At 53.5% G+C, this 11,681-nt stretch overlaps 1 protein-coding gene across 1 annotated transcript in view; it reads left to right on the top strand.

Moving 5' to 3' along the window:
* The window catches only part of CAPN2 (calpain 2), a 47,626-nt gene that overhangs the window by 26,452 nt on the left and 9,493 nt on the right, over nt 1-11,681 (top strand). Inside the window, exons 6-14 of the mRNA XM_074316953.2 lie at nt 829-912; nt 2,322-2,407; nt 3,282-3,356; nt 3,999-4,159; nt 6,038-6,207; nt 7,912-7,923; nt 9,019-9,230; nt 10,319-10,355; nt 11,324-11,389. Coding sequence (XP_074173054.1) covers nt 829-912; nt 2,322-2,407; nt 3,282-3,356; nt 3,999-4,159; nt 6,038-6,207; nt 7,912-7,923; nt 9,019-9,230; nt 10,319-10,355; nt 11,324-11,389 — 903 coding nt within the window. The remainder of the gene's footprint in view (nt 1-828; nt 913-2,321; nt 2,408-3,281; nt 3,357-3,998; nt 4,160-6,037; nt 6,208-7,911; nt 7,924-9,018; nt 9,231-10,318; nt 10,356-11,323; nt 11,390-11,681) is intronic.

The raw sequence follows: 11,681 nt of genomic DNA, 5'->3' as shown, positions 1-11,681 counted from the left end.
TCAGACAGAGAAAAGAATCCCTGTCTCTTGGGCACCAAATCTCCATTCAACTCCAGGCAGGGATTCGCAAACTTTTTTCCGCAGACTACAATGAGGCAACGGACCCTTTCTACTCACACAGTCCATCCACCCATTTACCAAGACAAAAATAACAGCCTTTACCAGACTAGATAGGAGAAAGGAGTGACTTGGAGGAAATTCTATAGAACAGCAGCAAATTCTGAGCTCCAGCTGGAAACACAGAATTGTCACAGTGTAAACGATGCAGCGGGGCTGGGCCAGACCATGGGGCGTGGGGGCATTCAGCGCATCTGGGCATCCGGATGCTGTCTGGTGTCTGTCCTGAGCCCACGCGCTCCCCAGCCCTCTCCATGGTGTGACCATCCTGCCCTCCTCAACCTGCACCTATTTGTCAACGCACCACGCACATGTTCATGCCAGTGCTCAAGCTCCCAGAGGGTTGCATTTAGCCTTTGTTCTGGTTGTAAATGGCGGTTCAGCATTTGAAAGTGGTCACAACAGGTCCTCCAGGTGCGGGCAAGCACCTGCTCTGCCCAAGGCCACGCCCTCCTCGGGCCACGCCCTCCTCGGGCCACGCCCTCCTCGGGCCACGCCCTCCTCGGGCCACGCCCTCCTCGGGCCACGCCCTCCTCGGGCCACGCCCTCCTCGGGCCACGCCCTCCTCGGGCCACGCCCTCCTCGGGCCATGCCTGGGCCCTGCCTGCAGTTGTGCGCCCTGGGCCCAGCTTGTAGGACCGGTGTGAGCGAGAAAGGGACGGGTGACAGGCAGGATGCCACCGCTGGGGCTGATTCTTCCTGCATTTTCAGATCACCAGCGTGGCGGACTCGGAGGCCATCACGCTTCAGAAGCTGGTGAAGGGGCACGCATACTCGGTCACCGGAGCTGAGGAGGTAACGCCCCGCATGGATTTTCAGAGGTCTCCCTAATGCAATGGCCAAAAGCACGTTTTTGCCTGTACTGCGCAGGGTGGGGCCCTGTTTTCCCGCAATTGTTTCTAAACAGACCTCGCATCCCTGCAGTTCAAACAGGACTCACTGGGCTGTTCCTTCCTGTCCCTTCCGGAGCCTCAGGCCTCCTGGTGTGCGCTGCCCTCTGGTGGCCGCAGGGTCCAGCTCCGGGTTTTAGAATTTTCTTACTCTTCTGGATGAGCTAAAAATGGAGAAAGGATACTTTACGTCTGTAGTGTTTTATACTCTTTGAAGTCCTTTGACATTTGATCTCATAAAAGCATTAGTGCCCAAATTAGTGTTTAAATCTGCCTTTGCCTGTTGCCCGCTGAGCCCGGGCAGGTTATACACTTTCCACCCCTTAGTTTCCTCGGCTTTAAGCTATAATATTAAGAAATAATAATGTCCCTTGTAAGGTTGTGGTGATTCAATCAAGTTCATATACGGTAAAGTGCTCAGACTGTGCCTGATACATTGTATCTAAGCATGTAGCTATACTTGCTGCTGTTATTATTATTAGTATAAATATTAATAAGTAGCCCAAGTTCACTGTTAATTACGAAACCCAGATTAGACCCCAGGTCTTCTAATATGCCCAGTCTTTTCCTTTTTTGAAAAAACCTTGAATTTTTGTTTTATTCTCCCCCTACACATACATCTTTTTATTTTGAAAAAAACCAAATCTATAGAAAAGTTGAAAGAATAGTATAGTAAACATACAAACACTGTTTGCCTAAAGTCAATTGTTAACATTTTGCCACATCTATTTTATGTCTCTTTGTGTGGGTACTTTTAATCTGAGCCATTTGAAAGTAACTTGCAGATGTCACTACACTTCTATTCTCTTACATAATCCCAGTGCTCTCGTCAGGCCCATGAAAATAAACATTAACTCAATAACACCACCTAATATATAGTCCATATTTACATTTTCCCAATTACCCCAAAATATTCTTTATAGCACCCCCTCCCCAATCCAGGATTCCATCCAGATTCGTGCTCTGCATTTACTTGTTACCCACCAGTGTTCTTTCAACAGGTGGTAAAGCTTCCCTGAGCTCCTGTGACAAAAGTACATCCTATTATAGTTGGTGAAAGCGAGGTTCAGAGGTAGAGTGCCACCCCACAGAGTCTAGAATAAATGCATTTGTGCCTCAGGCTCGCGACCAAAGTTGAAGAGCCCAAGGGTCAGGTCCCAGAAGCTGTCAAAGCTGGGCAGCAGCAGGGGTCTCCCTTTTGTGACCCTCCTCTTATAACATGGACTCAACCCCTTTGGCTCATGGAGAAGGGGGCTTTGGGCCCCAGAACCTCCAGGCCTGGCTTGAACTCAACACATCCGTCCCCTCCTGCAGGTTGAAAGTAGAGGAAGCCTGCAGAAACTCATCCGAATCCGCAATCCGTGGGGAGAGGTGGAGTGGACCGGCAGGTGGAACGACAAGTGAGGAGGGCGCAGCCGGGCGGGGGGGCAATGCGTCCTGCTAGGAGGCTCTGGGGAAGTGGAGAGAGGGGAAAGCGTTGTGTGCTGTGCTGAGGAAGAAACTCTGAGTGCACAGGCCACCCCGAGTGGGACCCAGGGGGCAGGTGGCTCCCCTCAGACTCTCAACCAGCACATTCCAGCCGTCTGGGCTCCTTTTGACAAGGCCCGGGGCTCCTGACACCCATTCCTTCCATTCCCTCGTGGTCGATCCTTCTGTCACTCAGATTCACCCTGCTGTTGGACCTTCAGGGGAAAAAGTACACCTTCCTTCCCCCAAGCTCTTGTTCTGTTCCAAGGACGTAACCTTTATGCCTAAGCCCCAAGGAAGTCCCTCTGCCGATTTCCGCAGCTTCCTGGTCGGCCGGTCATACCCGTGTCTGGTTGGCGTAAACTCCCCTGTGAGCCCCTCTTGGGTCTTCCCTGTCCTCCATCCGCCAGCACCTACAGTTCTGCCACCTTTACCCTGGCACACTCCCAGGCAACCTCTGCCAGTCAGGGCCTCCAGAGCAGCAGCAGAGGCCAAGATGAGCAGCGCGCCACCAGATTTTCAGTTGTCCCTTGAAAGAGCTGCCAGGCCCGTCTCAGTCTGGGCAGTGGTGCTCCATCTCTCCTATGGGCTGTGTTTTTTCTGGACTCTTCCCTTGCCCCCATCTTCCAGGACGACACGTCCTCTCACCTTGCTCCCTGCACCTCTTAGCCCCTTCCCTCCCTTCCTGGGGTCTGGGCCCTCCGAGGCGAGAGGGCATGTTCCTGGTCGTCAGCTTTGGGGGACCTTCAGGAGAAGTCATCACCCTACATTAGCTTCTAATGCCTCGCCCCTGACTTGGTTTTCCAGCTGCCCAAACTGGAACACTGTCGACCCAGAGGTTAAGGACAGGCTGACCAGACGGAATGAAGATGGAGAATTCTGGTAAGATTACTGAGGGAAAGAGGTCTCTGCCCACGTGATCTTTACTAGAAAATTAGTGAGATTATCGTGCCAAGGGCCCCGGGGCAAGGGATCTGGGTTTTGTCATTTTAAATTCATTCTAAGATCTTGAACCAAAAAGATTCTTAAACCTCAATTTGTTTATCTCCACAATGGGATTTAAGAGTTGAGCAGCTTCCCAGAGAAGGTGAAGAATTCCTGCATTCATGTTCGGATCCCAAGAGAAAACAGGGGAAAGATGGGCCTTTTTCCCAACCAGTTGCTTGAGATTCATCCCAATCTTAAGAAGCAGGTCCCTTAGTGAGTGAGATGGACCCACGTGTGTGTGTCTGTGCCACTCGGTGACCACCTCCATCTGTAGACCACTTGCCATTTACCAAATCAGTGCCCGTATGTGGCCTCCTACTCGTGGCTCCCATTTTCACAGATGACAGTTCTGGGCGTCACAGAGCTTTAAGTAACTTGCTCAAGGTCAGCCAGCTAGAAAGTGGCAGTGCCGGGACTGGAATCCGTGCCTTCTGACTGCGGGCCTGGTGCTGTCTCCTGGGTGCTCCGCCAGGCCTTGCCTCCAGGCTTATCAAAGTAAGCCTTGTAACCTGGATGCCGTGTCCCCGCTTTTGCCAGGATGTCTTTCAGCGACTTCCTGAGGCACTATTCCCGCCTGGAGATCTGCAACCTGACCCCTGACACCCTCACCAGTGATTCCTATAAGAAGTGGAAACTCACCAAGTTGGATGGGAACTGGCGGCGGGGCTCCACCGCGGGAGGCTGCAGAAACTACCCAAGTAAGGCCACCAGAAGCCACGGCACCCCGCACCCCACCCTGATGAGCTACACTCCAGCCGGGCAGCCCAGAGGAGGCAGCTCCTACCCACTGGGACCCTCTGCCTCCCTTCTGCCCGAGTCTCCATCTCAACAGCTTTTCTGTTTTCTCATCCCCACCACTCGGCACTCACCTGCCTCCCTATTCATGAACCCAAGACTCGCTGTTCCTGTGATGTCCTCTGTACTGTGACCTTCCGCCCTGCCCACTGAGACACTGCTCAGTCCCCCTTCATGCCTGGGGGCTACTTTATCTACCCTGAGCCCAAGCAGCCTAGCCCTGCCGGGGAACCTCACCCATTGGGCCTGCTGTTGCCCAGCAACCCTCTCGCGCCCAGTTCACTCAGCAAATGCGGATGGGGCCCTGCTCAGGTGGTGGTGAGGCTTCTCTTCTAGTCCATCTTCCACTGACTCCCATGACTCTTCTGCCCTGATGGCCCGACCTCCCTTTCCCCCTCCCCCGCAGCAGTTATCTAATCATGATGACATCTGCCAATTATGGAGTACACATGGGTGCTAGGAACTGTGTAAGTGGTTTACGTAAATTATTCCATTTCCTTTTCACAACAAACTTCTGAGGCAGGCACGTTAGTATCATCTCCATCTTTAAGATGAGACGACTGGGCTTGGTGAGGTTAAGTGACTTGCCCAAGGCCACAGAGCTTAATGGGACTTAAACCCAGGCTGTCTGACTGAAGTCAGCGTTTTAAGTACTTTGGTGGCAGGTCATGGTCATATGTTGATTCTGTTACAGATGAGGAAACTACAGCTCTGAGTCACGTACCTGGGCCACAGAGCAAGTAGTCATACTGGCACTACCTGACCGGTACCTCTTGCTCTGGTGTTTTTAATCCTTCACCTCAAGTAGAGAGCTACCAAGTGGCATTTCTAGAGGTGCTGGGAAGTCCCTGTGCCCCAGACAAAAATATCTCTCCTACCCACTTGCTCAGGGATCGCAAATTCTCTCTAAAAGAACCAGATAATAAATACTTTTGGCTTTGTGGGCCATTCAGTCTCTATGGCAACTACTCAACTGTACTGCTGTAGTCTGAAGGCAGCCATACTTAAACAAACGGACATGGCTGTGTTCCAATAAAACTTTATTTACAAAAACAGTCCGCCAGCAGCCTGCAAAGCCAGAGTCTGCCAACCCCAGCACTAGATACTGCCTTTGTTTCCACAATCAGAGTTTTATTCCATTAGGTGAGAGAAGGCAATCGGCATAATTATCCTCAAACATGAATCAATCTCAAGTCCTTCCTGTAAATGGGTTTTGGAAGTAGGGAGGGCAGACACACCTGGGGGTGGGCAAGGGGACAGGCCTGGGAGGACAAGGACCCAGAACAAGAGGCTAAAATTGTGCGCAGGCTGTTCCTGGCCTCTGCATTCACTGAGGGGGGGACGGGAGCGAGTCCCCAAGTCTGCTCAGCCAGGCCACCAGGCCCACCTCTGATGTGTGCACCAGAGCCAGGGGTAGGTCTCACGAGCGGACGCTGTAGTTCTAACCCCCCTGTTCCAGGCTGACAAGACCGTCTCCAAGACAAGGCAGCCTGAGGGCGAGTGAGAGAGAACTGCAGAAGTTCCTAGAGTAGGTCCCCATGCCATTCAGACACAGGCAGGACGTCCTCCCCACAGGCCACCACCCCCCGTTCCTACCCTGACGGGCTGCTCTCCAGTCCCCACCTGGCGTCTGGTTCCTCGGCCCCAGGGTCTCCCGCCATCTCCCCCATCTTCACCCCTTCGTCCTCAGAGACTGAGAGAGCTCCCCCCCCCCCGTGCCACCTGCTCGGGGCTGGGCTCCTGCGTCCTGGGGACTGACCGCAGCCCCTCTCTGGCCACAGATACTTTCTGGATGAACCCCCAGTATGTGATCAAGCTGGAGGAGGAGGACGAGGACCAGGAGGACGGGGAGCGCGGCTGCACCTTCCTGGTGGGCCTCATCCAGAAGCACCGGCGACGCCAGCGGAAGATGGGCGAGGACATGCACACCATTGGCTTTGGCATCTACGAGGTGTGGGACAGGCTGCGGCTCCCGCTGTCCCTTCCTGCTGTGCTCACCTCAGCCCCTGCGAGGAAGGCCAGCCCCAGAGGCAGGACGGGAGAGGGGACCCCGGACAGGGAGCTTGGCCAAGGAAAAGCAAAGCCACCGTGAGGTCCCTGCCACTGCTCTGTGTCACTGGGAGGCTCCAACCCTTGGCTGGGCCCTCATAGCCAGCTTCCTGGGAGCTCCAGTCTTTCAAAGCCCTCATATCCCCCAGGCCTGGCACTCTGGTTGGCCCCCCAACCTCCAAAAAACAGAGGCGACTTAAGCTGAGGACAAAGTATACTGGCCCCCATCAGGAAATACTGTGAGGGCAGGACCGAGCCCGCTGTCCAGCTGGTCAGAGCTCAGCAAAGTCACTGGCCGGAAAGGCAGAGAGCTCAGGACAGGGAACAATAGTCTGTATGTCCCCCCAGGACTCTGCTCCCCACAGACACGCTTGCTGCCTACGTGGCCTTCTTTCTTTCTGCACCACATTAACGCAAAGCCCAGCTCAGCCGCAGTCAGATGGCAGCCACCTTACTGCCCCCTCTCCCCTCTGGGGCGAGGGAGAAGAGAACTGACACAACATGCTGGGCCCCTGGACCCCAGCACAGAAAGAGCTTCTCACTGCCTTGGGTTTGTAGAGGGAGAAGGCGGGAGGAAGGAAGACTTCAGAGCAGCCAAAGTGGGGGTGATGGGTGGAACCCAGTGAGGTGCTGGAACCAGCTCTCAAAAGCCAAATGTGCCCATCTCTTCCCAGCCCCACATTCGGTGCAGCCAGAGGCAGCCTGAGAACGGCCACGATGGGAGGGGGCGAACTTACACCATGGAAATTAGCAAACACTATAAATCCGGGCTCCCGCCTCCCCCGAGAGCCGTTTCCCAGCACAGTACTGGTAGATGTCAGACGAGGTATCAGGGAAAAGGCCCTCTGGGCTCATTCATCGCTGGCCCTGTGGCCACCACCAGTGGAACCTTGATCTACCACTTACACACCAAGAAACAGACTTGGGCAAACACCACCAGTTCACAAAATGCACATAACACCAAGCTCCTCAGTCTCTGAGATAGCTGAGGACAAAATAACTCCAAGGAAAATGCAAATTGTGAAACAGCCTCCGCCTGCCCACCCCATACCTCTTGGGCTTGGAGAGCCAGTCATGGGCTTTCACAGCTGGGAAGGACCTGGGTGATCGTTTGGTCCCATTTTAGAGATAGGGAAACTGAGGTCAGAAAGGGAAGTGACTTACCCATGGAAATACAGGCTGGATGTGGCTGACAAGCTTCAAATTGACGCCTGTTGGCTCCTAGCCCAGAGTGTGCCCCCCTGGCCAGGTGGCTTCCTCCAATGGCACGGCCCTGCTTTTCTTGGTGGGAGGCAGGTGAAGGCTTTGCTGCAGCCGGCTAGGTGACCTTAGACAAGTAACTTCACAGCTCTGGTACTTACTTTTATGCTCTATAAATTGGGAATGGTGCTAAGCTCATCCATATTACTGCCAGGTCATAAGGTGTTTCTTTTTTAGTGCAGGAATTGCTTTGAGTTCCTTGGAAAATAATCATTATGTTGATTTAGTGAATATTACTGAGGCTACAAAGAAAGGGGATAGCAAAGGAGACAAATCACCGTGATAGTATTGCTGTACGCAGCTTTCCCAGAATCGGAATTAAGCGTGTTTTCCTTTATCTTTGCAGGTTCCGGAGGAGGTACGTCTGGCATGTGTCAGCTCCTGTCCCTGGGGCTCGGTTCACCAACAAGTGAAAGGTTTAGACTGTCGGCTCAGGGTCTTATGAAGCATGGGCGGGGGCTGGTGGCTGAGGAGGACGAGTTCTGGCCCCTCTGGGGACCTGCTGAGGTTTGCTCTGGTCCTACATCCTGCTGGTGTGAGCTCAGGGCAAGGGATCTTGGACCATTCTCGTGGGGCCCGTTGCCTCCCCTGGGGCCCAGCACAGACCATGGACGGCTTAGTTCTGGGTGGACCATCTGTGGTCCTGGGACTGCAGGAGGCCCCTCACTGACTCCTGTAGCACTCTCAAAACAAGCCTGAAGGGAAAACGCGAACCCTGCGGGTTGTGTTACAAGGTGATGTGGCAGCATAGAAAGAGGCCTGGACCCAATTTCCAGCTCTGCCATTTGCAGGTTGTGAGACCCTGGATATATTTCCAATCCCCTCTGGACTTAAGCTTCTCTTTCCGTATAACTGGTCACCTTGCTGGAATGTTGTGGGGATGGATTGAATTATGTGTGTGCAGGCACATAGCACGCCTGCAGCTAGCAAGAACTATTCTGATGAGATGCACAGTGGCTTGTGTGTCTTTCTAGGCCATAGACATTCTGGTGGACACACAGGGCACCCTGACCCCCAGCAATCACTTCTGTCATAGCCAGGCAGTGTAGTTGGCGGCATTCAGGCCTCTGCAGACTGAACACACCTGGTCTAGAAGCTCAACCCCTTCCACATCCCGTCTTTGCTTTTCTGAGTGCATCATACACCACCTGGAACTGAACCAGCGTCCTGCCGTGTGGACGCTAAGCATTCTGGGAGTCACTTAGAGGAAGGCCGAGGACTTCCACATGGGGAGCCGGGGCCTTCCTGTAGGCAGAGCTGACTGAGTGTGGGGTCCCCCACTGCATGTGCCTCTGAGTTCCTCGGTGGGCGTCCGTCGTTTTGGTAGAAAGTTTGCTTTTTATCTAAAATGATGCAGACATTGCCGCTGCCATCATCATGTCTTGATGAGTGAGAATGACTGATGGGGGCCCTTTCTGCCCTCGACTCCCATGTGTGTCTGTTTATTCCTCAGTTGACCGGACAGACCAACATCCACCTCAGCAAAAACTTCTTCCTGACGAACAGAGCAAAGGAGCGTTCGGACACCTTCATCAACCTGCGGGAGGTGCTCAACCGCTTCAAGCTGCCGCCTGGGGAGTACATTCTCGTGCCTTCCACTTTTGAACCCCACAAGGACGGGGACTTCTGCGTCCGGGTCTTTTCTGAGAAGAAAGCTGACTACCAGTAAGTAGGTCGCTTTGCCCCTTCTCTCCCCACAGCCCTGCTTATTCGCATCGCTGGCCCGCTCCTGACCCACGCACGATGTCAGTTTCTTTTTCCGTGATACCTACCTGCCTCGAAGTGTTGGTGTGGGTGGGGGGTTGCTGCATTGAAGAACTTTCGTGTTATACTCAGATAAGCACAGGAATAGCACTCAGGACACTTCTGGTTAGAAAGGGGTGGTGGTAGAGCAAATTGCAGAATCTTATTTCACCGAATGGTCGTTTTCATTTTAATGAGCTATATTAGACGAGCTATGAAGTCAGTCCCCTCGTTTGGAGAAGGCTAGGAAGCCTCAGCCCCCTCCACTCTCCTGCTGTCCCCACCCTGACAGGACCCCATCCCCCCAGAGGTGTCTGACTTCCTTGTCCCCAGATACTAATTCCGATTCCAACTGTCAGCACCCAGAAGTCCCTTATCCTTTCTTCTGTGAGACGTTGCCACTGCAGATAGGACTGTGGGTGGCCTGGTTTAAGACCCAGGGGGCCCGCGGCGGAGCCTCTGAAGCTTAAGCCCTCACTGTGGAGCAGAAGGACCCAGCCCTGCAGAGGCCAATGCACAGGATAAACTAACCACCGCCCAAGCACCGGCTGGAATCACACACAGGCCCCCGGGCCGCCTGCTGTCTCGAGCCCCAAGCGGAACAAGCAGGCAGCGGTAGACGTCGCACGGTTCTCGGTGTGAAAGGTTGATGATGGCAGAGTGTTTCAAGTGGAACTGAGGAAAGGCTCCTCGAGGCCAGGAAGTGAATGAGTTGTCTTGCGTCTCGACACCATACTGTCGGCCGGGCCGCGCGGATGACCCACAACGAGCAAACACACAGAAATCTCCGACCCTCCAAGCTGTGGGCTCCATGACTCTTCCTTGGATCATTTCTGCCCTAATTTCTACAAGGGGCTGTGTTATCACAGAAAGCAGGGGTGCAGAGAAATCTGTCTTGCGCGCCCCATGCTGGATTCCACGTGGCACTTCCCTGATAGCTGTGATTTCTGGGACACTTCCTTTCGCCCTCACGGCCCTTCCAGTAACACATAATTTCCTTCTGTTTCCAGAGTTGTCGATGATGAAATCGAGGGCAACCTTGAAGAGGTACTTGTAACCCCCTGAATTCCACCCTGTCTGTCCTGGACACCCCAGGGAACAGAGCAAACAGTAATCCCAGGGGTTTAGGAGGCCCCCCCGGGCCTTCATGAACACAGCTGGAAACTAAGGATGCAGCCCTGCCCTAACGTCCGAGCCTCTGGCACCAGCTCTGGCCCCTGTGCTGGGCCTGGGCTGTCCCCTGCCCATTGGGGTGGAGTGAGCCCGTGTGGCATGGGAAGGGGTGTTATGGAGAAGGATGGGCTACCAGTGCTGTACTGATCCATGTGGGGCTCTCCTCACTTCCCTTTCTGGGCCTCAGTTTCCTCTATAAAATGGAAGCGCTGGGTAACCACATTTCTAAGGTTCCCTAGAGTCCCAGGAGTTGTGATTCAGGGGTAAATCCTAAAAGGCTGTGAGGGACACAGCTCAGGAATTTCAGACGGCGTGCGACCATAATAAGTCCAAGGTTGTGTGTGGAAAACACCACAAACAGGAAAGAACTTTTCCCTCTGTCCCGGGACCTGACGGGGCTCCATAATCGCTGGCTCCTCAGTTGCTGAAGTTCTGTGCTTGTCCTGTGTCCTCACTGAGAGACCGAACTATTTCAAAGGTCCTCACAGGCTGTGCTCACCAGCCACTGTCAAAATCCTTCTGGAACATTCCAGCTATTCACGTTTCTGAATCCCCGTTAGAGTAGATCATAAAAGCCCATGTTGGTTGAATGTTAAAGAAGACACCTACGTGAAAATACAGTTTATATTCTCTCTCATGGGTTTTGACTAGGAAAAAAAAATTCTTTTATTCATTCTTCACACTGTCCTTTATCTCCGTCCCGGTAACCTTAGGATTCAGGCCCAAGAGTGAGTAGAGAAGGGAAACTGAAGGAGATGGGGAGGCTGCCCCCAAAGGGAGTGCAGGCACCTGACTGTCACTCTTTGATTCATTGTCTGTCACTTCTGTGCCTCCCCTTCCAGATTGACGTCAGCGAGGATGACATCGATGACGGATTCAGGAGGCTGTTTGCCCAGTTGGCAGGGGAGGTAGGTGTGCCCGAAATCTCTATGTTATGTACTCTGCTTGATGCCAAGGAAAGCAGTCTTTTTCTCAAGGAGACTTCAGTTTAAAGGGGGAGAGGTAACAAACTGACCAGAAGCAAAGAGGATTTGCACATGTCACTCGGGTTCTGCTCAGCTCCCTTGCCTGCGTCCTCCCCACATTGCAGGGCCTTCCATTTTTGCCGTCAGCTCTGACACGGTATCCCTCCTGCCTTGGCGTCCCCTGCGGCTGTTTTTGCTTGTCCGTTCCACTCCAGCTGGGACATGGAACTCGGCC

The sequence above is a fragment of the Rhinolophus sinicus genome, chromosome 6, assembly GCF_057876585.1.
Source record: "Rhinolophus sinicus isolate RSI-liver-muscle chromosome 6, RSI-T2T, whole genome shotgun sequence".
Taxonomy (NCBI): Eukaryota; Metazoa; Chordata; class Mammalia; order Chiroptera; family Rhinolophidae; genus Rhinolophus; species Rhinolophus sinicus.
The sequence above is the reverse complement of the archived record's forward strand: the minus strand, read 5'-3'. Positions and strand labels throughout refer to the sequence as shown.